Below are 27,225 nucleotides of genomic sequence, written 5' to 3'. Positions count from 1 at the left end.
ATGAATTCAGATGATATGAGCTGGGCGACCCTGGGGAGCTCGATTAATCTCTTAGCCTCAGTTTTTTTTTTCATCTGTAAAATGGGCCAATAATTCTTTTTTTTTTTTTTTTTAGTGAGGCAATTGGGGTTAAGTGACTTGCCCAGGGTCACACAGCTAGTAAGTGTTAAGTGTCTGAGGCCGGATTTGAACTCAGGTCCTCCTGACTCCAGGGCCGATGCTTTATCCACTGTGCCACCCAGCCGCCCCTGGGCCAACAATTCTGATTCTGTGATCCAATCATTCTAGTTCAATCCCAAACCCCTCATTTTACAGATGAGTAAACTGAGGCTCAAAGACATTCAGGGAGGGTAGGGACTGAGGGTTAGTGTTTGTATTCTCAGTATGGTGGAGTGCCGGGAGGGGAGTGCAGGGACCAAGGTTTGAATCACACCCCCTTACTAGGGGTGGGAATATGGGTAAGTCACTCTATCTCAGTTTTACTCATCTGAAAGATGGGGATGATAAGGCCTGAACTAACTACCTCATAGTGAGCATTTGAAAAGTGCTTTTAACTATGCGCTGATCGGCTTTCTAAATAGGTTGACTACTTGATCTGCTGTGCCTTGGGATGCTATTCAGGGGTGGGAGATTCCAAAGCCTCTATTGCCCACCTCCCCAAATGTCCAGGGGGCCCCCACCCCATAAGCCTCTGGTCCTCTGGCTCAGCCCCTGTTACTATGGGGATGGGGGAACATGTGTTCCCCTAAAGGGGCCAGAAGCAGAGGCCAGAGGCCGTGTGTTCTCCCCATTCATGCCCTGCTCAAGTCCCATTACCCTTTACCTGGGAGATATAGCCCTGGGGGATGTGGCCATCCTCAGGAGGTTTGGGGGTGTCCCGGGAACTGTCCCCTCGGAGCCGACAGGACTCCAGTTGGGCCCGCAAGGACTGGACCTGTGTGAAGAGTGGGGTGGTCAGTGCTGGGGGGCCCTCGAGGAGGAGGGAGGCCGGCCCCCCCGGCAGAAGGGCCCTGGTCGTCCCCAGTGAGCTTGGCCCAGACTCTGCCGCCGCTCTTGGAAGCTCGGGAAGTCAGGAGCTTCAAGACTCCCTGGGTCCCAGAGGGCCAGGCTCGAGAGAGCCCCGTACCTCCTTTTCCAGGGCCTCCGTCGTGGCGTCTCCAGAAGGCCCCTTCAGCTCCCCTTTGCTCTGGGGGAGCAGCGCCGTGAGGGGCACCCGTTTGTTCTCCCTCAAAGGCAGCTTCTCCAGCTCCAGCCACTTCTTCTCGATCTCATCACTCAGACGGCTCTGCTGGTCCTCGGTCAGGGGGCCCCCGAGCACCTTGCGGGGCCCTTCGCCCACTGTGGGCTCACCGGGCCTGCTGTCGGTCGCCTCGAACCACCTGCGCCGCTCCTCCGAGCGCTGGGCCAGGTCCTTCTCCAGCTCATCCTGCTTGGCCCCTCGCTCGGAGCCCCGGACGCTCCCCCCACGTCGCTGCTGGGAGCCCTGGTTAAGCGGGGACAGCTCCACATAATCAAAGGACTGGCGCTGCCCATCTGCCTTGCGCCCGGTGCCCCGGCTGATGACTTCCGAAGCTGGACGCTGCTCCTCGGACTTCAAAGAGCCCTTCTGGGAACTGTAACCATGGATGGTGTTTTCTTTGTTGCTGTCGGAGAGTCTGGGGACAAGCACAGCCCTGTCAGAGGGTGTGGTCAGGTAGCCCAGCACGGGCTTGGAAGAACTGTGGGACCACTTTCTGTCCCTGGCACTTGGCCACCCATTTCCTGCCCCCTGGCCTTTGCACAGGCTGCACTCCTTCCTTATCTCTACCTCTTAGCATTCCCCTTCATTCAAGGCTCAGCTCAGAAGCCACCTCTTCCAGGAAGTCTTCCCGGATTCCCCCTAGTTGTCAGTGCGCTCTCTCTCCTTCCTCAGATTACATTCTATTTATTTGTGGCCACTCCCTGAGGGCAGGGGAAGTTTTCTTGTCTTGTCTTGCATCCTCATCACCAAGCACAGAGCCTGCCTGGTGGTGAGAGCCTAATCAATGCCCCTTGGATTGAAGTTTCTCTCAAATTGGTGACATTTTCCACAGGTAGGAAAAAACAGTCTCAAAGGAGGAAAAAAATAGTAGAGGTCAGAGAGCTGGGTGTTGAGAGTCAAGATGGCCCTGTGTTTGAATCCTGCTCTGCCACCTACAGCCTGTGTGACCCTAGGAAAATCCCTTCCCCTCTCTGAGCCTCAGTTTCCCCATCTATAAAATCCCCCTTCTAGCTTTGTATCCCAGAGAGATACTGAGAGAAGCAACGGGTTGGGTAGAATACTGGCCTCGGAGTCAGCGAGCCTGGGGTTCAAATCCCACTGTGTGACTCCAAGCAAATCATCTGACCTCTGAGACTCAGTTTTCTCATCTGTAAAACGGGGCTAATAGGAACTCAAAAAAAAAAAAGAAGTTTAAAAATGGTTTAAACATGTAATTGGGGAAAAAAATTAAATGATACACGGTTTGCCATTTCCTTCTCCAGCTCATTTAACAGAAGAGGAAACAGGGGCAGACAGGGTGAAGTGACTAGCCCAGGGTCACACAGCTAGGAAGTATCTAAGTCCTGTCTTTCTGACTCCAGGCCTGGTGCTGTAACCACTTCGCCACCTCACTGCCCTTCGGTGTTATCACAGGTGAGCTATGATATGGGCAAAGAGCGGTATCGAGTGATGCAGCCAGTCTTGCCTCTGACAATAGCCTGACTGTGTGACCCTGGCTAATTCATTTATCCCATGGCAGATTAAAATCCGCTTTTGGAAGGCGGCCACCGCCCTCCTCCCTCCTGTTCTGCACTCCTGTCACCCGCTTGTTCATGCACATACTTGGTGACATCGGGGGCATTAGCTGGCCGTACGGTCTTCCTCAGAGCCTCGATCCAGTTCCTCCGGATGCCCGAAGTCATGGCTGACAGCGTAAAGACAGCATCCTTTGTCTGCAGGGAGACATAGATGAGCAGGTTAGCCCAAGTCCGGCCCCATTCCCCCTCCTAGACTCCCCAAGATGTCTCCTCGGGGCTGCTGAGTGAGCTTTGGGTGGGGACAGAGACTTCATCAGGGTCTATGTCTCCTCTGCCAATTTTGGGATTCAATATGGGGCAAGCAATGAATAGTCAGTCAATCAATGAACATGGCCTAGAGTCAGGAAGACCTGAGTTCAAATCCAACCTCAAATATTTACTAGCTGTATGACTGGGCAAGTCACTTAACCCTGTTTGCCTTGGTTTCCTCACCTATAAAATGAGCTGACACATGAACGATGCCAAGAAAACCCGGGGTCACAAAGAGATGGACCCAACTGGAATAACTAGATAATAACAACACCATATGCCAGGTACTGTGCTTTTAATCTATTCCCAGGTAGGACAGAAAAGCTCTAAGTCACAAGTTTTAGAGATGAGGAAATGAGGCCAGAGAAGGGATCGATCCAAGGTCACACTGCTAGGAACCTGGGTCCTCTGAAGGCGAATCCAGCCCTCATCCCACCGTACCTCATGTCCTGTCCAAGATTCCCCATCCCTGCCCTCCACTGCCCTGCTATTTGCCTCTGGTCTAACAGTTCTGAACACGTGCCTAGGCTCTCCCCTTGCAAATAACCCTTAAAATGCTTCCCGAGGTCTGGAGAATGTGGAGAGAGGGGAGAGGAAGCAGATGCTGGAGGGAGGCATCTGGTTACATGGAGGCGACAGCAGAAGGGGGGATGGAGGATGGGAGGACGGGGATCTCTTACAGACCCTTTAGTGTCCAGGGAACCAGCTGGGCTTAGGAATCAAGGAGAATGGAGGAGCAGGGAGCCTTGTCATCCCGGAGGCTTCAAAAGGAATCATGGAGACAGCCTGGGCCTGAAGGCAGAGTCCTCTGGCCTGGGCCCCAGGGGGATCTGGGGTTTCCTAAGATCATAAGGACTAAAGCTGCTCTTCTCACAACTATTTCATCAGGTAGTGAGCTCTCTGTCACCACAGGTATTCGAGCAGAGGCAAGTTGATCCTTCCCCCCACTCTTCCAAGATGTTGCCAGTCCTAGGTGGGAGGGAGGTTACCCTTTGGATCAATGAACTAGGAATTCATAGGGCTATAGATTTTGACCTCGGAGATCCTCTTTACAGGAAAGGAAACTGAGGCCCAGGGAGGCCAAGGCACTTGCCTAAAGATCACAGAGTCAGAGGTTTGGAGCTGGAAGATCTCTCTGACACTATCTAGTGTGCCCCCCTTATTTTACAGAGGGGGAAACAGGCCTTGAAAGGTTAAGAGACTTGCCCAAAAGTCATACAAGTAGCAAACATCAGAGGTGAGATTTGAACCCAGGTCCTGGGCCTCCAAAGGCATTTCCCATGGACCATTGGGTAACTCTTCCTGGCTTAAAGTTCCAGGGTTTACTGTGTTACGTCCCCTCCTGCACTCACATGGATTTGGAAGCCATAGTTGCGTTGGACAGCGAACTCCGTCACATCCGTACAGGAGCGTAAGTCGATCTCCCCGTCCAATTCATCAGCCTGAGACAGAACGCAGCAGAGCAGGGGGTTAGGTCTATCCCAGCTTCCCCTGGCCCCGCCTGCCCTTCTGGTCTTCTCCCTTCTTCTGTTAACTTTTAAACATTTGATTCAGACCCTGTTTGGCTTAGAGCCCCGTGCTGTAGGAGCAGATAATCCATCAGCCTCCTTCCTAATAAATGCTGACTCTTCCAATTTAGCCCTGATCCAGTCAAGAGGCATCTATGCAGGTCTCAGCCTGCAGCTGGGAAGGCCAGGAGGGCCAACCTTGCCTGGCTGTTCTGTTTTTATTTTTGTCATTTTCCCCATCCTTTAAATGTTCTCATATCTTTTGCTTAAATAGATTCAATATCTTATGTTTATATTTTAAATATTAAATGTTTTAATATTCATTTCCCAACATATCCCTCCTCCCTCTTTTCCAGAGAGTGATCCCTTATAATGAACAAAAAGGTGGCGAAACTGAGGAAAATGAAGCCATTATATGCTGTGCCCTCTCCCTCCATACATCATCCCCCAACTCAGCAAAAAGCGGAGGGGGCTGACTGCTGTTTCCTTGGAGATAGTTCCAAGAAGATCCCAACCCATCTGGGGAGGACTTACCAGGAGGTACTCCCAGCCCAACCTCACCCCACAATATTACCTCTTCAGCATTGGAGTCCCGGTAATATTTGAGGCTGGAATCAGTCAGCACAAACCAATGCTTCTTCCACTGTGGAAGGTGGGAGAGGCTGGGGGTTAGCAATGGAACCACTTGGGAATGACTGGATCTACCTAATGGCTGAGTGGGGGGGATGAGGCTGCTGGGCTGTCTCCATATGGCTGGAATTGGAAAGTATGGGGAGGGGGAGTAAGAGGAGGGGGTGATCTGCCCAATCTCCACCATCAGAAGCGGCAGGGAATCTCTAGTAAATTAAGGGCCACTACAAATGAATGGATGGATGGATGGATGGAAGGATGAATGAATGAAAAGGCATTGTGCTAGTTGCTAAGGAGACAATGGTCTAATGCCTGGCGTTCCCTTTCTCAGCCCTCAGAGACTGGTGCTTTGATTGCCAGAGAAAGATGCTTAGCCAAGGGGGAAAGCACAGGTTTTGGAGTCAAGGGATCTGGGTTCGAATCCCCCCCTGGAATACAGGCATGAAACAGCTGGCATATAGGGGTTGGAGAATTGGGGCATAGGACCATAGATTGAGGAGTCATCTAGTTCAACCTCCTCAATTTACAGCAGAGGAAACTGAGGCCCAGAGACGTCAGAGAATATATTTAGAGTGCAGAGGCCACCTATTCTTACACCTTTTTGGTATCAAGGATCCCATCTGTGGCAGGCAGTCCTTCTTGGAATTATGTTGTTGTTTCCCCCTGCTCCCCCACTTTTTTGAGGGGCAATTGGAGTTAAGTGACTTGCCCAGGGTCACACAACTAGTAAGTGTCAAGTGTTTGAGGCTGGATTTGAACTCAGGTCCTCCTGAATCCAGGGCCAATGTTCTATCCACTCTTCCACCTAGCTGCCTGGAATTATGTTTTTAAATGAACATAAAATACCTACAGTTATGGAGGAAACTAATTATATTAAAATAAAGTGATAAAAAAATTTTTTTAATGCCAAGTTGATGGACTAGGTAACCTTTCAAGTACCTCCTAACTTTAAATGCATCATGATACTAAGGATTTCCACATCTTCTGCAGGGGAATTAGTATGGAAGAGAGTTAGATTAGGACTCAGAAGGTCTGGGTTCAAATTCTGACTCTGCTACTTGCTAATTGCACAACTCTGGACAAGCCACTTCCTTTTTCTGGGTCTTTCTTGGTTGCCTCCCCTTATCCTCATTGAGCCTCAGTTTTCTCCTCTATAAAACGAGGGGGTTGGGGGCAGCTAGGTGGCGCAGTGGATAAAGCACCGGCCCTAGATTCAGGATGACCTGAATTCAAATCTGGCCTCAGACACTTAACATTTATTGGCTGTGTGACCCTGGGCAAGTCACTTAACCCCAATTGCCTCACCAAAAATAAATAAATAAATAAAATGAGGGGGTCAGACAAGATGGCTTCTGAGGTCCCTCCCCTTTCCAGCTCTAGCTCTATAATGCTCTCCTAGTCTCAGTTTCTTCATCTGTAAAACGGGACCCTTGATCTAGAAGCCTCTCATCTAATCACCATCAGGCACAAAAACCACCACCAACCTCTAGAGGGCAATGCAGAGTCATGGGATTGGGTCAGCCGCCCAGGAGGAGGCATGGCTAAAGAATTGACCACATCAGCCCACCCCCAGCCAGCTGTTGGCCAGCAGCCCCGGAGTGGGGAGTGTGAAGTGGGGAAGCCAAGAATGTCAGAGCTGATGGCAAAGGAGCCTCAGAGAGCACCCAGTCACTCCCTGGTCCAGCTGGGACCCTGCGGAGGAAGGGCTGAGGAATCATTCAGGGCTGAATTAGAAAGTGCCTTATCTCATCCAACCCCTCCCTCCGGTTTTACAGATAAGGCTGAAGCCTGGCCCAAGATAAGGAAGGGGGCCAGGGCTAGAGAAAGGAGCCTGGAATCAGGGGACCAGAGTTCAGATCCTGCTGGACTTTTTCTACCTGAGTGATCCTGGGCAAGGAATTTCACTTCTGAGCCTCAGTTTCCCAATATGTCAAACAGAAAAGATAAAGATACAGGCACAACAATAACAGCGAGTCTGCAAAGCATTTTATGAATATCGGCTCATTTGAGCCTCACAATAACCCTCTTTTACAGGTAGAGAAACTGAGGCAGTTAAGTGCAGAATCACATAGTGAGTGTCTGAGACTGGATTTGAACTCAGGCCTTTGTAACACCTGGTTCTGCACTCTATCAAGTGTATCATGTAACTACCAACATCAAAGGAAGGATTACATGGAAAACATGCCCAATTCAGCTCCGGACTCCTTTCCTTCTCTAAGTCCCATACACTCATGGCCTCAATCATGTGCCTCGGTACTTTGTTGTATCACCAGCTAATTGCTCCAGGTGTGTAGGTAGATGCTGGTGATCCCTGGAGGACAAGGGCCCAGGCTCCTGTGGACAATATTCCTTCCCCTTCCCCACATCTCCACAAGAAAACACTCAGCTCCCCAGGGCATTGGCTGTGTAAGGAGAGAAGGGGAGGTAGCCAGGAGAGGCTGACAGTAATTGGATATGAGGGGTTGGGGCACTGGGAGGATGGGGGTGTCCTCTTTAGTCACAGAGATGTGTTGAGCTGGAGGGGCCAATGGGATACCCCGGGCCATACGTCTAAAAGGCAGTGTGGGCAATATGAGCCTTGGTCAGGGAGTGCAGGAGAGCCCCAAGTTAAAGACCACAGAAAGAAAAGAGGGAGCAGGATAGATTCTTGGGGGACACAGCATGTGCTCAGGTGAGCCAGCAAAGGAGACGGAGGAGGTGTAGTCAGGGAAGGATGAGGGTCACTGGGAGGGCATCCAACAAGGTAAAAAGGCTGCTGAGTGGCCCAGAAGGACAAGGATTAAGAAAAAGCCATTGGATTTGGCCATTGAGTCATCAGTAACTAGAGAGAGCAGTTTCAGCTGAATGAGGTCAGAAGCCAGATTTTGCAGAAGTTTTAAAAACAAATGAGAGGGGGCAGCTAGGTGGCGCAGTGGATAAAGCACCGGCCTTGGATTCAGGAGTACCTGAGTTCAAATCCGGCCTCAGACACTTGACTTACTAGCTGTGTGGCCCTGGGCAAGTCACTTAACCCCCATTGCCCAGCAAAAAAAAACAAACAAAACCAAACCAAACAAAACAAAAAACAAATGAGAGAGGGGCAGCTGGGTGTCATAGTGGATAGAGCAGTGGCCCTGGAGTCAGAAGACCCTGAGTTAAAATCTGGCCTCAGTCATTTAGGGGCACCTAGCTGCCCCTGTCCCCTGTTCTTAAAAAACCCTCACTTGGGAGGCAGCTAGGTGGCACAGTGGATAGAGCATGGGCTCTGGATTCAGGAGGACCTGAGTTCAAATCTGACCTCAGACACTTAACACTTACTAGCTGTGTGACTTTGGGCAAGTCACTTAACCCCAGTTGTCTCACCAAAAAAAAAAAAAAGAACAGGGGAGACATGGGTATGTTTGTAGGCACCAGGGAGGGAGCTGGTGGCCAGGGAGAGATTGAAGAGACGATAGGGACGATGGGGATGATAGTGGGGGAAGATGGTGGGAGGATGGGACCAAGGGCACTTGTGGAGGGGTTGCCCTCAGCAAACTGAGGGACCACTTCTTCATGGGAGGCTGAGGTGAAGAAGGTGCTCATGATGAAGATGTTGGAGAGTTGTGAGCTGAGGAGCCTAGCCTCCGTGTTTTTAATGAGCTAGGAAGCAATGTCCTCCATTTTGGATGCCAAGGCCCCTCCCAGCTCTGCCATATTCTGTCTTCTCTGGCCCCTCCCAGCTTTGAAGTTCTGGACTCCTGGCTGGCACTGAGGTGTGTGTGTGTGTGTGTGTGTGTGTTTGTGTACACACCCATATTTATTCCCATGAGCACCTGTAGGGAGAAAGAACCCTGGGGTGCATATCTGATGGATTGGGATAGGAAATGCAGCAGGTGATAAGCCTGGAAGAAGAAGGCCAAATGGGCAGGAAGTTAGGCTGATTTCATCTACCCTAGTCCTTCCTGGAAGAGACCTTGAGGACCAAGGGGCTAACTTTCCTTTTTTTTTTTTTTTAAGTTTTATGCAATCGGGGTTAAGTGACTTGACCAGGGTCACAGCGTAAGTGTCTAAGGCTGGATTTGAACTCACATCCTCCTGACTCCAGGGCTGGTGCTTTACCTGCTGTGCCACCTAACCCCCTCTCTTTACAGATGACAGACCAGAGGTTCAGAGAGTGAAAGGCATTCGGTCCGAGACCACAGACATAAGCAGTAAATAGCCAAGGTCACATTTGAACCCAGGTCTCCAGATTCATGATCTGGGCTTGTTTTCACTTCAGCTCCAGACAAGCCTCAGGCCAGGGAAACACCTGGTGGTAATGCAAGCCTTCCAGGGCACTGGGCCAAGGCCAACACGCCTGCAAGGGGAAACAGGGTCAGGATAGAGCTTCAGGGAAGGGGAGGAGAAACAAAGTTGGGGACATCTGGGGAGGAGTTGGGGGCAGGCATCCTTCCATCCCTGGCCCAGGGAGAGTCAGCAGAAGACATACCCTCCCTAATTCGGGGCACAGAGGCATCTACATCAGAGCTCCTGGGGAATCCTAGGGTCAGAGTTTCAGAACCGGAAGGGGCAAGAGGCCACCCCTTCATATTACAGATGGGGAAACTGAGCCCCAAAGGAAATGACTCATCCAAGGATCCAAAGGACCCTACATCTTGAGTTGGAAGGTTCTTTATTTCACCAAGAGAGGAGACTGAGGGGGCAGCTAGGTGGCGTAGTGGATAAGGCACTGGCCCTGGATTCAGGAGCACCTGAGTTCAAATCTGGCCTCAGACACTTGACACTTAACTAGTTGTGTGACCCTGGGCAAGTCACTTAACCCTCATTGCCCTGCAAAAAAAAAGAGAGGAGACTGAGACCCAATTTAGGAGACTTGTGCAAGGTCACACAACCAGTAAGCACCCGAAGTAGAATTTGAATTCATGTTTCCTGACAAATGAAGAAGTGGAGAAGAGAATGTAAAATAACAATGTATGCCACACCCACTTCCTGCCCTAGAAAGCTCAGGGCTCTACCCCCCACCCCACCCCCCAGCCCCAGTTTGCCTTTTCTGAAGGGGAAAACCCAGGGAACAGTACAGAAGGGAAAGTGGCTGGTTCAATGGGTATAACCCAAGTCTTCTGACTGAGTAGACAAAAAAAGCTAGGAGAGAGGGAGACTTGGGGTTCCTGTCTCCCCTCTGCCACTGACTGGCTGTGTGGCCTTGGGCCTTTAGCAACTGCCCCTCCCCAGGCCTCAGTTTCCCCATCTGTAAAAATGAGGCGATCTATTAGCAGCCTTGTGAGCTCTATGGGTCTAGGATTTTATGTTAACTGGTCGGCAGGAGAGGGTGAGCAGTTGCACGTTCTCTTCGGGAATGGAGAATGATATAGACACTGGGGGAGATAAGCCAGAGATGGGAGAGGTGGAGTTTGGAGGCAAAGAGAAGAAGCGCATCCCAGGCAGTGTTTACTAGTGGGGCAAAGGTCTGGAAGGTTTATCCCCAGAGGTCATGGAGGACAGGCCAGCCCACCAAGCCCTTTCCTTCTCGAAAGCCCAGAACCCTCTCTCTCCATTTGCCAATGCTCCTGCCCCTTCCAGTGTGCTGAGCCCATCCCTCGGCCCGAAGTTCAAACAGCCCCCCGTTCAAGAGCCTTGAGTGGGGATGTGGGCTTTTCTTGGGTACCAGAAGCAGGGAACCGCTGTGTGACCATGCGCGCAAACACACACACACACACACACACACACACACACACACACACACACACACACACACACACACACACACACACAGAGATATCTGAGGCTATTTCTTGAAGCCTCCCGTCGGGGCTGGCTGGCTGCCAATGCCTTTGATAATGTAATGTATCCCTTAAACCTGACCTGCTGTTGTCCTGGGCTCGGAGAGCCTCCTGCTCCCGCCTCTCAGTGAAGGGAGACAAGGCCAGGGGAGAAAGCGGCTCCCCAAGGGGGAGAGCTGGGTGGGACCTCAAAGAGCACCTAGTTCAGGGGCTCTTCACTGGGGCATGGGGACCTTGTTGGGGAAGCATGTGTATAATTGTATTTCTGCATAATTGGTTTCCTTTGAAACCATGTGTATTCTGGATGAGGCACTTAAAACAACCTCAATTCCAAGGGGTCCCCGGGGCTCACCAGACCACCAGAGGGCTCAATGACACCCACATTTAAGAACCCATGATCTAGTCCAACCCTCTCATTTTATAGCAGAGGGAAGAAGGAGCTAGCCCAGTGGAAGAGATGAGTCTTCACCCTGGGTCTCCTGACCCAAGTTCCATTAAACCACATGTCAGGAAACAAAACAGATTCCGCCAGGGAAGTCAGGGAGGACTGGAACTGTGGCTGGGATTTATCTGTGAGCATTGCTATCATTCCATCCTCACCCTTCCCGAAGCAACTGGAGGGTGGTGGGTCTGGTTGAGAAAATACTCTGGGCTTCGGCCACCTAGAACGTTCTCCTCCTACCTGACCTGGAACATGTCTTTATAGAGTTTATCAGAAGAATAACCTTCATAACATTTATGCAGCTTAAAGCACTTTATAGAAATGATCTCATCTGGAATCCTAAATGTAGGGGGCCTCAGAGGCTATCTGGTCTAACCCCTTCTTTTTAGAGATGGGGAAACTGAGGCACAAAGGGAGCTGAAAGGGACCTCAGAGGCCATCTAGCCCAACCCCCTCATTTTACAGAAATGGGGAAACTGTGGCCCAGGTCACACAATCCTAGATTTAGAACTGGAAGACACCCAAGAGTCTAACTCCAATATTTTATGGAAGAGAAAACTGGGAGCCAGGTTAAATGACTTATCCAAGGTCACACAGAGGGAGGTACTCTACTCTAGAATCAGTGTTCTTTCCCCTGATATAAGAAAAAGAGGGGAGATGGTGATCATTTAGCTTTGAGAAGGGGGTCACGGCCAGTGCATAGGAGACCTCAGACCTGAATCTTTGGGACCCCCAGCATAAGATTTCTCTTACCTCTCCCGGTTCATCCAGAATGGACATCCATCCCTTCTTAAAGTTGAGGAGATCGGGCTGGGGGGAAAGAGACAGGAGAGAGGCGTCAAAAGGAGCAGAAACTGAGCAGTGGCCCACCTTTGGAGAGAGCAGGGTGATGATCACTGGCACAGGTGCAGAATGAGACACGCATTTTGGGGCAGGAAATCTGTTTTGCTTGTTTATGTCTATAAACAGGGGTTTTGTTTGTTTTGGGGAGGTAGAAGGAAAAAATAAATGCTTGTGAATTTAAAAGAAAATACAATTGCTTGGGCCTAGGAAGAAGGAGGGGGGACCCAGAGGGGTGATGCCAGCGCCCAGTCTTCCACCATCCCAGCTGTGGCCCCTGAGGGCTCAGCCAGCCCAGGATACAGGGACGCAGGGCAAGCCAGGGAAGCCACAGCCTTGCTGACTGAAGAGGGCCAGTAGACCATGCTTGGTCACTGAGGTGAGATAAGGAAACCCATCATGCCCCCTCCTCATCTGACTTCTTTATTCCCATCTGAGTTGAAGGTCCTGCTTCCCCTTGGTCAAACAGAAAGCCAGTGCAAGTTGAGAATTTCACAGAGCTGAAGGGGAACCAGCTTAGGGATCATTTAGTACAACCCATTTTGCAGACCAAGAGACTACCACCCTAGAGTTGAAGCCACTTGGCCCAGGTCACACAGGTAATGAGTAGCAGAGTTGGAATTCGAACTCGGGTCCTTTGACTTCAAATCCACCATTTTTTCCCCTCCTCTCAGAGCCCTGTCCCCAACCCCTCCCGCTGATGGACTCACTGGGTCCAGCGGATGATGGGGATGCTCACCCGCCCTTCTCTGTCTCTCCTGCATCTCAGAACTGTCCTGGGGTGGGGGACGTATAAGCACCCCAGTGGAGAGGAGCCAGCTCTGAGCCAGGCCATAAAGAGAGCTGGGGGAGTGGAAGGGGGCCAGAGGAAGAGCCCAGGGTGAACCGGATCCCTCACACAGCCCCATAGCGAGGGCCAGGAAGAAGTGCAAACATACCTGGCTGTTGCTGCCGGGGGTCAGCCCTGCTCGGTGGCTGGGGGCTCCAACCTGCCACATCCTCTGGGGGAGGGGTGTGCTATGAGGGGCCTCAGCAGCCCAGTGGGGGCTCTGTGCTCTCCAGAGAAGCGCAGGCTGGGCTTAGCATCCTGCCCAACATGGCCCCCCAGAGCCTTCTCACTCAGCCCGAAGATACTCTCCAGGTGGGTCCCAGCCACTGAGTGCCACCCAGAGAGCAGGGGCAGGCGAGCTGGCAGGGCCCTCCCCACCAGACACGCCAGCGGCCCATTGGCTGCTTTGGGAGAAGAGCCTCAGGATGCGGGGAGGCAGGTGCCAGGTCTGGGGGAGGGCGGGCCACCTGTTGCCATGGCCTGGAGCCTAGCCTATCAGGGCCCAGCATCTCCTGCCTGGCCCAAGGTGTCCAATTGCACACGGGCAGGCTGGCCAGGCCTCCAAGGCAGCTGCAAACCTGAGCCGCCTGACCTGGTCTCCCACTCTTGCCTCTTTCCCAGAGGCCACCGCTCTGCCTCAGGCAGAGGAAGTGGTCAACAAGAGGCTACGGCCACATCCCAGCACCTCTAGCTCCTTCAGGTGGGGCTTCCTCCCAACATGGAAGGAAGGCGGGGGGGGGGGGGGGGCGGGGATCGGAGAGAGAAGCCAACAACCCCATCCGTGGGGTCATCACCACAGAGACATGAGACGTTACGGACAAACTAGGTCACCCCCTCTTTTTACAGAGGGGGAAATTGAGGCACAGAAAGGGAAAGCAACCATCGCCGGCAAACCCAGATTCCAAAACCAAAGCTCATTCCCTACATCACACCAGTGTTTCTGGGGAAGCCAAGGAATCCCATTCTTGACAGGCTTCCCTGCCTTCCTCCTACATCTCCCCAAAGGAATCCACAAGCACAGGCCTCCTTGACCCTCAGAGAGGAGGGCCCCTGCGCTCGCACTGAGAACCACCCGTGCACCACCTGAGAACTAGCCTCTTTTCTTACAGAGGTTTTGCTTTTGTAATGGCCTGGCAGGAGGAAGTGAGAGAGATGGAGAATAGATTTTTATGAATTAAAAAAAAAGCCAGCTCACATCTTTTGTTACAATGGTCTTATTTTGTTTTCGATAGAGAGATGGAGGAAGTAGGAGAAATAGAGAATAGATTTTTATGAACTGAAAAAACTAAACTAGGGAGAGCCAGCCTCATCTTATTCTTTTGGAGCTGAAATGGAATTCAGAACCTATCCAGTACAACCCTTTCATTTTACAATTGGGGAAACTGAGGCCCAGAGAGGGGCTGTGAATGCCCAGAGTCACTCAAGTGGTCAGTGTCAGAGGAGAGACTTGAATGAAGGTCATCTGACTCCCAAAGAAGTGTCCCTAATGGGGCACAAAGAGGTATTTGAGCTGGCGAATGAGGGGACTCATTCAATCCCACATGACATACCTATGGACCCCTCTGCATAGCCAGGACACAACAATGATGTGCCCCAGCCAAAGTATCCCTCTGCTCTGACCTTTCTCACAAACAGGACATCATATTTGTTACAAGGATTTTGTTTTTCTTTTTCCCAGTGGGGGTGGGGAGCACAAGGTAGACAAAATATGGGGGCGGCTAGGTGGCTCAGTGATAAAGCATGGGCCCTGGATTCTGGAGGACCTGAGTTCAAATCCTGCCACAGACACTTGACAATTACTAGCTGTGTGACCCTGGGCAAGTCACTTAACCCCCACTGCCCCGCAAAAAACAAAACAAAACAAAAAAACCCCAAGGTAGACAAAATAGATTTTTGTTGACTGAAAAAACAATTAAAAAAACCCCACCAACTGTCGAAGGCTGAAGGGACCACAGAAGCCATCTAGTCCCCTCCCCAAAGCATAGATCTTGTCTACAATAGCCCGTCTGTCCATCCATCCATCCATCCATCCATCCATCCATCCATCCATCCATCCATCCATCCATCCATCCATCCATCCATCCATCCACATGCATATACTTTAAATATCAGACTCTGGGGACAGTAAGACAGAAAGCAAACCAATCTCTGCCTTCAAGAGGCTGATATGCCCCCCCCCCCACCACCAGTGCTCAGCCACTGCTACAATGTTCACACCCTTGGGAAATGGGCTCTTCTGGCATGAAAACAATATGTTGATCACTGAAGAATTCTTAATTTCAGTCTACTGGATACTCGGTCCTTGAATGAAGATGGTCACCCTTCTGTGCCTTAGGAGGTAGTGTGATGAGTTACCAAGGCCCAAGGAAATGACTGCCCAGTAGCTAGCCTCTGTAAATCAGCCCTTGGGCCAGAAGCCATTGGGTTCTGTGGGATGTCCCAGAGCCGACACTCAATGGGCATGGTCTTCTGGAGCACATGGCTACAAATGAAGCACGGGTCTATATGGCCATAGGGAAATGAATGGGAATGGAAATAAATATATGGGAATATAGAAATGAATGGGACTTTATCACAACGTACCCTCTTGGAACTTACAGTCTGTCACATCTGCCCCCATAGGGGCTCTGCCCTTTGAACCTCTCTCTGGGCTTCTGATTGGGGTGGATGCCCCAGCTCTTCCTTCCCCCAGGAGGCCACTCAGTCCTGGACTGCAAGCTCTGATTCAAGTATTCGGCCTTCTCTGCCTCCACCCTTCTTTCCTCACCCCCATCAGCCCACTCGAAGCTTGCCGATTTGGTATGAATCAATCCCTTGTCCTCCTTCATTTCTTTCTTTCTGGCTGGTGTCAACACTGGGGGCCTGCCCCACCCTGCTCTCCGCAGGAGAGAGGGCCTGGGGCTGGTCACCACTCAACAGAAGGAGGAAAACCATGAAATCTGCTGATACCAACACCCAAGATGGCTTGCTGGACCTGGATCTCCCGTCTAATGAGAAAGCCCTCAGTTGCCTCCTTGGGCAGAATTCTCATGCCAGGGTGCTCAACTCCTCTGCCTGTCCTCCCTCCCAGATTTTGAGAGGCCTCCTTTACACATCATGTCATCCAACCGAGGTCCAGAGGTGGAAGAAGTGAGTGACTTGGCCAAAGCCACACAGCCCTTAAGTGATAAATCTGGAAATGCTACTCTTTTCCTCATACCAACCTACATCCCAGGCTGCTTGTGAGTCTTAACAGAAAGGGGAAACAACCCACCGCACCAGGGCCAGAACATACCACAAGTCACTCCTGCTTTCTCAGCTGTGGTGGAGTGTGGGCGTCTGGCATCTCAGGGCTAGGAAGGGCCCTCAAAGTTCATCACATCCATGCCCCTATCTTCAGGCAGGCCCAGGGGCTGTCCAGTCTAATTGTAGACATCACTGCCCCTCTCTCAGAAGATCACAGACTTACTGCTCAAAGACACTGGGGAGGTCATGTCGTCTGCCCCTCTAGTTTTACAAACCGGGAAACTGAGGCCCAGAGAAGGAACCCAACTTGCTTGGGGTCACACAGACAGTAAACGTCAGAGCCAGGATTTGAACCTAGGTCTCTCCCGACTGCAGATCTGCCAGACCCTTTGTCACATGGTGCTGTCTCTCAAGTTCCTCACGGTGCAGACTCCAGAGTCTCACCTTGTTCTGCCTCTAGTCAAAATGAAGAAAAGAGCCACCTTCTTCCCTTGTGGGCTTCTCTCTCACCTACTGGTTTCCTCAGTTTTTCCAAGTCATTGGGATCTTCACAGTTTTCCCCCCCTTTCCCTTCTCACTAGGGAGAAGATGGCCCAAGTGCAGAGGGAGAAGGGGAACCTGACATCTGCCCCAGGACAGGTAGGGGGTAGGGGAAGGGGAGGCCCTCTGGCTCTGGCTTCCCTCCCCAAGCCAAATCCAGCCTCACTGGACTCCTCGGATTGAGCGTCCCTCAGCATCTGCTCAGGTCACAGCACCTTCCCCGGGCCAGCTGCATGTTCAGAGATGGAGAGGGCTGAGGGAGTAGGGATTGGGAAGGTGGAGCGGGATCCCCGAAATAAAGGGGCTCTCAGAAGGTGACCTCACTCACTTCCCTCTACACTCAAAGGATTAACCTAGGGTCACATGAGGTATGACAGAAGAAGGATTTGAACCCAGACCTCTCTCACTGTTCCACGCTGCCTCTCAAGCTTAGGGAGGAAAGTTTACAGCAGAAGTTGGGATCCTAGGCAAGGGAGGGGCCCTTCTAGAACAGGGGAGAGTAAAGAAGTCAACCGGAGGAGAATTGGATTTAGCCCAGGAAGGGAACTTCTATGCCCTTCCCCCGACCTCCGACTTTACAGATAAAGAAACCGAGGCACGGACTAGGGAAATGGCTTGTGCCAATGTCATGCAGGCAATAAAGCCTGAGCCAGGATTCAGATCCAGGGCTTCCGCCCCCTCGACTTCCAGCCTGAGATCTGGACCAAGGCAGGGACCTTGGAGGTTGTCTTGTCTAACCCCTTCATTTTGTAGCTGAGGACTCTTGGGGCTCAGGGAGAAGAGACTTAGCCAAGATCACACCACCCACATCCTCCCCTTCCCAGTCCTAGGCTGTGACCAGTAACTGTACCTGGGCTGCTTCCTGAGCTGGCAAAGGCTGCCGAGCTGAGGATGGGGCAGGCATGATGCTGTATGATATCTAACATCTGTCTGGCCCAACCTCTCATATGAGGGCTTACAGCTTCCTGAATAATTATTACAACAGCTAACATTCAGACGGAGCTTACCATGTGCCTGGCACTGTGCAAGGTGCTTTATAAATATCTCGTTTGATCTTTAGCTCAACCCTGAAAGGGAGGTGCTATTACAATCACCATTTTACAAATGAATAAACTGAGGCAAATAGAGATTAAGTGACTTGCCCAGGGTCACACAACTAATAAGTGAATGAAGCTGGTTTTGAACTCAGATCTTTCTGGTAGTCCAGGCCAGCCCTCATAAGAAATCAGTGACAGGAGGCAGCTAGATGGCGTAGTGGATAAAACACTGGCCTTGGATTCAGGAGGACCTGAGTTCAAATCCAGACTCAGACACTTAACACTTACTAGCTGTGTGACCCTGGGCAAGTCACTTAACCCCAATTGCCTCACAAAAAGAAAAGAAAGAAAAGAAATCAGTGACAGCAAGTCCAGCTCTCTACTGGAAACCACCAGCCAGAGTTAACAGGGAGCAAGGGAAAGGAAGGGAACATCACCTTAGGCGTCCATTCTCCACCTGCCCCCTTCCCGGTCTGACCCTGGGACTCTGACTCACTGGGCCCTCCGACATCCCTCCGAAGCCCTCCTCTGTTCCCTGGCCAGGGAAGGGGCGTCTCCAAGCCAACAGGAAGGCCCTGGAGGCTGCAGGATGTGAGGAGGCCAGGAGGAAACAGAGGCTGAGGCCCAGGGTCATCCTCACCCCGCCCGATGTGCCGCCCAGTCTGGCTGTGCCCTCAGCCATAGTAAGCCCAGGCAGTCTGACAAAAGGGAGTCCTGCTGCCCCTTCCCAGGCTCCTGACTTCCCCTCTGACTCCCTACATCCTCTCCCATCCGGGTCACCCTCTCTGGGCAGAGAGGAAGGAAGCCGGGGTGGGGATGGTCGGGGGCTGTTGTTTTCCCCATCCTTCCGAAAGGAACACTTGTCATTTGGGGGCAGCTTCCAACATGGCTAGACCAGGGCTCGCGGCCTCCTCCCTCTCTCCCAAGCCAACCTGTCACTTCCCGAAGGAGCCGTAGTCAGGAACTGGGCAATGAACTCAACCCTCTTCCCTGCCCAAGCCGCAGAATACCCTAGCCCCCATTTCCCGCTGAGCCCAGGCAGCTCTCAGTCCCAGGTTTGAAACTCACTTGCCCTCTCCCAGAGAAACACAGCCTTGGGTTTGGAGTCAGAGGACCCGGGTTCAAGTCCCTAGACAGCTCACTTCCCTTCTCTGGCCTCAATTTCCCTGTCTGTAAAATGAGAGGGTGGGCCTAGCCAGGTATCTAAGGTATTTTCTAGCTCAGAGTCTTCGCCCCGCTGTGGTGTGAGGACGTGCGGAGGCTCTGTCGGCGGCGGAGAGATCCTGGGAAGAGGATGGCTTTGGGGGGACCACGCCCAGCACCCCAGGAGCAAGTTCCAGCGCAGGCTGGGCCCGTTTACCCGGCCAGGGGGTCAGTGCAGCTTGACAGCCCGCCGGGTGAGCGTGCCCGCCCTCCCAGGACTGCGCGGAGCCTCCCGCCCAGGCTCGGGGGCAGACGGGGAGCCCGGGGGCCTCCAGCAGAGCCCGGCTCCCCCTCGCATTTCGACCATGCCCCCCTTCTTCCCCAAGCCAGATGGCGCACACTACACTCAGTCCCAATCCTGGCCCACCCCCTTGGCGTCCGGGGCCCCTCAGGGACGGGAGGGAAGCGGGGCGGGCTGGGACGGCTGATCCAGCCCGCGCCCGCGGCTGGAGATCGCCAGGAAATGGGGGACTGCGGGGGGCTTCACGGGGCCGGGGAGAAGGGGTGCTCACCGTCATCATGCAGCCGGGCGGCCCCCGGGGCCCCAGGCGGGGCAGCCCGGCCTGGACCGAAGAAGAGCCGAGGGTCGCAGGGGCCGATCGCAGGCTCGTTCGCTCCCAAACCTCGGTCAGTTGCCCGAGGCCAACATCCTCGCCCGCCCACCCGGGTCCCTTCAGCTATCCCCTTTCTGAGGCTCGGCCACAGCCTCTGCTAGCCGCCCAGAAAACTTTTTTTCTTTTCTTTTCTCTCTTTTTTTTTTTTTCAAACTTCCTGGGAGGATCCCGCCTGACCAATAGGCCGGGGGCGGTCCGAACAGGCAGCGGCCAGGGCGGGCGAAGCGGCCAATGGGAGCCCGGGGGCAGGGGGAGCCCGCGAGGGGGGAGGGGGAGGGGGCCCGCGGCGGGGTGGGCGGAGGGGAGGGGCTACCAGCCAATAGGAACGCAGAAGGGCGGGGCGTAGGGGGGGCCGGAGACCAGCTGGGGTGGGGGCGGGGCCACAGGCTGATTAAGGCAGGAAGGCGGCCACAGGTGACTCCCATCCCCGCGACTGCCTGGGGCCCACACAGGAGAGGCAGGGTCCGGGCAGTGCATGCGCGCGCACGCCCCGGGAAGGGGCAGGGAAGCGGGTGGTCCGATCCCCCGCCCCGCCGCTTTCTACCGGCCTCTGTAACCTCCCGAGCCTCAGTTTTCTCATCTAGGGACCCTCCTGAGAGTTTAAGCGCTTTCCTCCGGGTGTGCTGAGTAAGGATCTCTCCCAGGGCAGAGCGAGAATTGGTTTAAAGAATTTGCCTCAGGGCTCAGTGGGAGTAAATAATGGCTGAGCCGGGCTTTGAAAGGTCTCTTCCAAAAGTAGCCGAAAAAAGGGGAAGTAAGGGCTCAGACCCAGGAAGAGTGTTTAACTTCAACCTCTGATAAACCTGGTTGTGTGACCCTGGCCAAGTCAATTAACCCCTCTAGAAACCTCTAAGGGGCAGCAAGGTGGTCAAGTGGATAAAGCGCTGATCCCGGAGTCAGGAAGATCTGAGTTCAAATCCTGCCTCAGACATAGACTAACAGTGTGACCCTGGGCAAGTCACTTAAAACCCTATTGGCCTCAGTTCCTCATCTGTAAAATGGAGAAATGGCAGACCACTCCAGCATCTTTGCCAAGAAAACCCTATGCACGTTGTCCATGGCCTCACACAGAGTCAGGCACAACCGAACAGTCTGGCAACTCTTAAGACTAGTTTTGGAGAAGGGCTGCCCTGCTTTAGTAAAGTGACTTTCCTCAGCCCCATCACAATGAAACCCTGGGTCAAGCTGACCACGATGCTGCAGGGGGGCACTCCCAGGCCCAGGAAGGCAGAATCGTCAACTCAGAAGTCACTGTCTGGCTTTAAAGTTACCACCTCTCCACCTCGACCACTAACTGTGTGACCCTGTGCAAGCTGGTTAATCTCGCTGGGCCTTGATTTCCTCAAGTATAAAACGGGGTCATTGGGTCAGATGACCTTTAAGGGCCCTTCCACTTCTAAACATCTATGGTCTTATTACCTCCCTCATTCCAAAGATGATGGCTCTTAGTTTCTATCAGCACTGACCCATGGCCTTAATGTCTATATAAAAACACAAGGGGAGCTAAGACATTCTGATGCAAGAAGGCAAATTTGACCACATGACTATACTATGGCCCTATAGAAGGCATGGAATAATGAGAGGATAATGTAGTACTCGGTAAATTAAGGGAATACACTCAGATGGGGAAATCCAGGAATGGGAGAGAGTAAACATGGTGGAATATATATGGATAGAGTGAAAGTGGCATTGTCATAAGAATATACTATAAACCACCTGGACCGAAGGAACAAATAGATGAAGAGTTAAAAAAAAGGAGGGGGGGAGGGTATTACAAGCCATGCACAGAGGAGTGACATATAACTGGGGACTTCAAGTATTCAAGCATCCGGTATAGCTCTTTCCCTGGTAAAAACCAGACCAGCTAATAAATTCTTGCCTTACCTTAATTATAATCTTGTCCTTCAAAAGGTGTGGGAAGTAATGAGAGGAACTAGAATGTGGGCTTGACTGAGCAACAAGGAAGAACTGGGTGATAAAGTAAAAACAATGGGAACCCTGGGGAGGAGTGATCACTCCCATCTTAGAATCTGTGATGAAGGAAAGGGAGTTGGGCCAGGTCTGGCAGACATCCTAGATTTTTTTTTTTTTTGTGGGGCAATGAGGGTTAAGTGACTTGCCCAGAGCCACACAGCTAGTAAGTGTCAAGTGTTTGAGGTCGGATTTGAACTCAGGCTGTCCTGAATCCAGGGCTGGTGCTGCCCCTGACGTCCTAGATTTTGAATGGCTGAATTGAAGGAAGGGGCAGATAGAAATTCAAACTTCTACAGGGGAAGTTATCCGAGGAAGGATGGAAAGTTCTCAAGAATGAGATTCTAAACAGAAAAACTGAAAAGGAAAAAGAGGTGGACCTGTCTAAAGAGGCAGATGTGGATGCACAGAGAAATCTCTGGTTAACTTCTTGTTGTTTGTCCTTTGTTCTGGAAGAAGACCAACGACATCAGGAAGGTGATGTCCTGACTTGAAAATGAATTGGATTTAAATGACAGAGGCTGTGCAAGGTCACCAGCCTCACTCTCTCCTCCGGAGCCATCTGGGTCCAGTGGCAAGATATACATCAGGACAACTGGAGATGGCCTAGGATGAAGTGGGAGACCTTGGCCTTTTTTTTTTTTTTTTTTAGTGGGGTTAAGTGACTTGCCCAGGGTCACACAGCTAGTAAGTGTTAAGTGTCTGAGGCCAGATTTGAATTCATGTACTCCTAGGAAGCCTATAAAGCACTCTGACTCCAGGGCCAGTGCTCTATCTACTGTGCCACCTAGCTGCCCCTGGACCTTGGCCTTTTTAAGCAAAGGTCTTTCTGGGATCTCAGTTTGCCTGAGGCAATGCCCATTCAGTGATTAAGACTAGGTAAGAAGGAAGTCAAAGAATGGCCTCTTTCGAAAAAGAAAAAAAAATCAATCTAAAGTTCGGAAGGACCCGAACTTGGCAAGAGAAGCTAAAGGTTACCAGACCATTATGAGGGGGTGAGGAAGAAGGATCAAAGAAGCAGCAGGACTAATGTTGAACACCAGAAGAATAATAGAATCCCTTCAGTCCTGTTTTGCTCCTTTTTTAGGAGCCGGGAGGTCCCTCAGGGGTCACCTTAGTCCAACACCCTCATTTCATCTATGAGAAACTGAGGCCCAGAAAAGTGACGTAATTTGTTCAAGATCATAGAAGTTATAGCTACAGAGGCAGAATCTGAACCTGAATCCCATGACTCGAAAGCCAGTGCTTTCCACTGCATCCTGATACCTCTCTAGAAAGGACGGATTACCAATGGCCAAGAGGGAGTTGAGACCCAAGATAAGCAGGAAGACAGTGAAGAGCAGTGAGGCACCCTGAATACTGCATCCCAGGTTTGGGGAATGGGATCATCAGTGAGTCTGGAGGAGTGAGGAAGGCCTCCTCTCCTAATACCCATCAGTGAACAGAGTGGCCCAATTTCCTGTCCCATCCTTTTCAGTTCCTGGGGTCTTCCTCGCTTTAAATCTTGTCTGGTTAAAGCAAAATTTTGTTTTGTTTTGTTTTTAAAAGAGACAAGCTGACAGGAACCACGGACTAGCAAAAGACAAATGTCCTGCCTTCCCAAAAGGGGGAAGGAATGGAGTCTGCCAGGTGTAAGCTGATGAACCTGACCTTGATTTTACCAGAAGTCTGGGCCATGTTTTTTTGTTTTGTTTTTTGTTTTTTTGCGGGGCAATGAGGGTTAAGTGACTTGCCCAGGGCCACACAGCTAGTAAGTGTCAAGTGTCTGAGGCTGGATTTGAACTCAGGTCCTCCTGAATCCAGAGCCAATACTTTATCCACTGCACCACCTAGCTGCCCCCTGGGCCGTGTCATTAACGCCTGGGAATACCTAGAAAAGGGGATTTTGCTGGATGAGGCTCAGTGTGGCTCCAGCAACAGCGGGTCCGTGCTGCCCCTGCCACAATTGCTCTGATTTACAGGGATACCAGCCTGGTGGGCCAGAAGCACCAGGCAGACCAGGCATGCCCCTTGTCAGAATCTCCCTGGCCCTCCTTGTGGACAAGATAAAGAAAAAGCTGAGGTCGAGGGGAGAGTTAAGTTAGGCTGATTCAGAACTGGTTCAATGCCTGGACCCAAAGTATGGGCATTAGTGTTGGGTGACGTGAAGGCATGCATCAAGTGGAGTGTCGCAGGCATCTACCCTCCACTAAGTCTTGTGGTTTGGTTGTGTCTGACTCTGTGACCCCATTTGGGGTTTTTGTGGCAGAGATACTGGAGTGGTTTGCATTTCCTTCTCCTGCTAATTTAGCAGATAAAGAAACTGAGGCAAGCGGGGTTAAGTAACCTGTTCAGACACAGCTAGTGTCTGAGGCTGGATTTAAACTCAGGAAAAGGAGTCTTCCTGACTCCAGGCCCAGCGCTCTATCCACTGAGCCACCTTGATGCCTTCCGCAAACCTGTACTGTTTAGCATTTTTATCCATGGCTTGGCATGTTTATCAAATCTGCAGGTGAGAATGAGAGAGAGAGAGAGAGATGGAAGGGCCATGATGTGGAATGAGGCTAACAAAATGAAATGTGAGGAAAATGTGAGGGAAATGTCAACGTCATCAAGGGAGTTCAAGAAGATCAGTTATACAAAAGCAAAGGGGTGGAGGTATGGCCACACATGTGTCTGTGAAAAAGAGCTGGGGGTCTGAGTGGACCACCATGTGAGTATGATGGGAAAGGCAAAAGAGCCAATGCACTTGGGGCTGCACTGAGAGGCAAGGCATCCAGGAATAAGGAAGCTGGTGACCCAGCTCCACACAGCCCTTATGACTTCTGGCTCACTTGTTGGTGTCATATTTTTAATAGCAAACTGCAGAGCAGCTAGGTGGTGCCCTGGATAGAGTTAGGAAGACCTGAGTTAAAATCCTGCTTCAGACATTTACTAGCTCCATGAGGCAAATCTGCCTCAATTTCCTCATTTGTAAAACTGGATAATAATGTAATGATGGCACCTGCACTTCTCTTCCAGGGTTGCTAGGAAGCCTATAAAGCACTCTGCAAGCCTTCAAGTACTATTATTTTTAAAAAATATTTTTAATATATTTATATCTTTTATATTATAAAAGCCAACATCAAAGGATGGGGAGGGGGTCAGTGAGACAGAAGGCCTGGCTGAGGGACTGGGAACATGTAGCCTGATGAAGAGGAGCCCTGGGGTGGAAGGGGAGAGGAGGAGTGAAAGGGCACAGCTGCTTTCTGAAGCTAAAGAGAAGGGGAATTAGCTTTGTTCTGTGTGGTTCCTGAGGGCGGAATTGGCAACAAAGAAGGGAGATTTCAGAGAGGGTATTTGGGGTCAAAATACCACAATTCATATAAAGCCAATATGTATATATTGCTTTAAGGTTTGCTAAGTCTCACAACCACCCTGTGAGGCAGGTGCAATTATTTCCATTTTACAGAAAAGGAAACTGAGGCAAGCAGAGGTTAAGCAGCTTGCTCAGGGTGGCACAGCTGGTCAGAGGCTGGATTTGAACCCAAGTCTCTCCACTCCCATGTCCAGGGCTATATGTGCCATTCCACACATACAAGGTCAGCCTTAGAACAGGGAAGGTCAAAGCTGAGAGGGGCCTTAGAACAGGGGATGGGGGGCAGCTAGGTGGCGCAGTGGATAAAGCACTGGCCCTGGGTTCAAGAGGACATGACTTCAAACCCAACCTCAGACACTTGACACTAGCTGTGTGACCCTGGGCAAGTCACTTAACCCTCATTGCCCCACAAAAAAAACCAACAACAGAGGATGTCAGGGCTGGGTGGGGGGAGCTTAGAACAGGGGATGTCAGAGCTGGGAGGGGCCTTAGAACTGGGGATGTCAGGGCCAGGAGGGCCCTTATAGACCACAGTACAACTTCTTCATTCTACAGTGAGAAAGCTGAGGCCCTTGGAGGGGAAATGGTTGTCGGGGGTTCCCAGCTATGTCATGGGCTGGGAGAAGTAAAGGGCAGCTCTGTTTATGAGCTTCTGCAGGCAGCCTGACAGTATAAGGGATGTGTGGGCACAATGAAAAAACTAGGTTCCTTAAAGTTCATGGATCTGGATTCGAATCATGACTATTTGGCGGCTGCTGGGGTGAGGAGATTATGGGACCCCTAAGGTCTCCTCCAGCCAACTGCTAAGCTAAGCTTCTCTGGATGGGGGAGCAAACCCTAGGCCCCCTGTCATCTGGGAGCCCAGGCCCCAGGAGCATGGGAGCTGGGAAGGCTAGAGCAGGGATCTGGCCCAGCTGCATGGGAGCCTAAGAATGGGAAAGCAGTTCCCCCATCGGCATGTTTGGGACCCCTCTACAAGATCCCACCTCAGATGTTCCCTCCCTGTGTGACCTTGGTCAAGTCTCTTCCCTCCCTGTGTCTCAGTTTCCTCTCCTGTAAAATGAGGGGGTTGGACCTACTAGCTCTGTGCCTGGGATCCTGTCATCTCCCATTTCACAGAGGAGGAAACAGAGGCCCACAAAGGAGGAGGTGAGATTGCCTATGTTTGTTCAACTACTGAGTGCTTGAGCTGGTACCAGAAACTAGGCCTTTTCAGTTTCACCTTAGGGTTATTTCCTCATAGGTCAAGGAACAGACCCTGAACACCCTGGCCTGGAGGTCTGAACCCCATCTGGGCCTCAGTTTCCCCTTCTGTAAGTGGGGAGGGGTAAAGGCCGTGACTTCTCCATTCCCTTCTAGCTCTGGCATCCTCTGAGGCTAAGAAGGCACCCGCCCTGTTTAGCCTGTTAGCCAACTCAATCAGCTCTATTCCCTGAGGGGCGGATGTCATCCCAGAACTGTAAAACCCTTGGCTGCCTCTGAAACCTGAAGACCTGCATTCAAATCTCACCACCATGGACAGTTACAATCGTCCCCTGGGGCCTTGGCTTTCTTGGGCCTCTCTGCCAAATGAGGGGCTTCCAAATGGAGATCTGAGGCCCGGGGATCTGCCTCTTCCTCCTCTCCATCTTCCACTCACTAGCCTCCATCAACCCCAACCTGCCCCAGTCCCTGCTGTCCTTTCCTAAGGTTTTTTATGCCTGGTTCTTCCCAGTAACATATTTGCTCATTAAAGGCCTTGAGGGCAGCTAGGTGGCACAGTGGATAGAGCACCGGCCCTGGAGTCAGGAGTCCCTGAGTTCAGGTCTGGCCTCAGACACTTAACACTTACTAGCTGTGTGACCCTGGGCAAGTCACTTAACCCCAATTACCTCACTAAAAAAAAAAAAAAAAAGGCCTTGAACACCTTATCCAAAAAGGCTGGGGAGGGACTTTAAATCCAGGCCAATGGAGAAGGGGTCTAGGGACACAGAGTTCTGTCATCACCCAATAGATAACCGCCCAGGCTTGGCCCAGCAGGGCCCGAACATCTGCCCCGAAACCAGCCTGCTCCCCCTCCTTTTCTAATGAGGACAAGAAATAAAATAAAAAACCTCCACAACGCTGGCCTGTCCGTCTCCTCCCTCAAGGCCGCTCCAAACCGTCCATTTTGAGTATTTGCAGCCTTCCCTGAGCAGGAACGATTACGTAAGGCCAGATGTTTGTGTAATGCCAGATGTCTATGCAACTGGCCCTGGCCCAGGTT

The 27,225-nt window shown here is 51.6% G+C and overlaps 1 protein-coding gene across 3 annotated transcripts in view; it reads right to left on the bottom strand.

Annotated features, from left to right (window-relative positions):
• Window positions 1–27,225, bottom strand: part of LOC122730033 (TRIO and F-actin binding protein) — an 87,721-nt gene that overhangs the window by 14,897 nt on the left and 45,599 nt on the right. The window contains exons 1-7 of one of the 3 annotated variants that reach the window (XM_043969230.1): window positions 19,571–19,875; window positions 12,138–12,194; window positions 5,149–5,217; window positions 4,419–4,508; window positions 2,843–2,952; window positions 1,127–1,655; window positions 824–934 (exon numbers count right to left, since the gene is read on the bottom strand). In XM_043969230.1, coding sequence (XP_043825165.1) covers window positions 824–934; window positions 1,127–1,655; window positions 2,843–2,952; window positions 4,419–4,508; window positions 5,149–5,217; window positions 12,138–12,194; window positions 19,571–19,579 — 975 coding nt within the window. In that variant the 5' untranslated portion in view covers window positions 19,580–19,875. Of the gene's footprint in view, window positions 1–823; window positions 935–1,126; window positions 1,656–2,842; window positions 2,953–4,418; window positions 4,509–5,148; window positions 5,218–12,137; window positions 12,195–13,162; window positions 13,345–19,570; window positions 19,876–27,225 lie in introns of those variants that run through there. The other 2 variants (XM_043969229.1, XM_043969228.1) reach the window with 2 other exon arrangements.

This window comes from Dromiciops gliroides, chromosome 5, assembly GCF_019393635.1.
Source record: "Dromiciops gliroides isolate mDroGli1 chromosome 5, mDroGli1.pri, whole genome shotgun sequence".
In the NCBI taxonomy this organism is placed as follows: Eukaryota; Metazoa; Chordata; class Mammalia; order Microbiotheria; family Microbiotheriidae; genus Dromiciops; species Dromiciops gliroides.
Note: the sequence above shows the minus strand (reverse complement) of the source record. Positions and strands in the feature narration are given on the sequence as shown.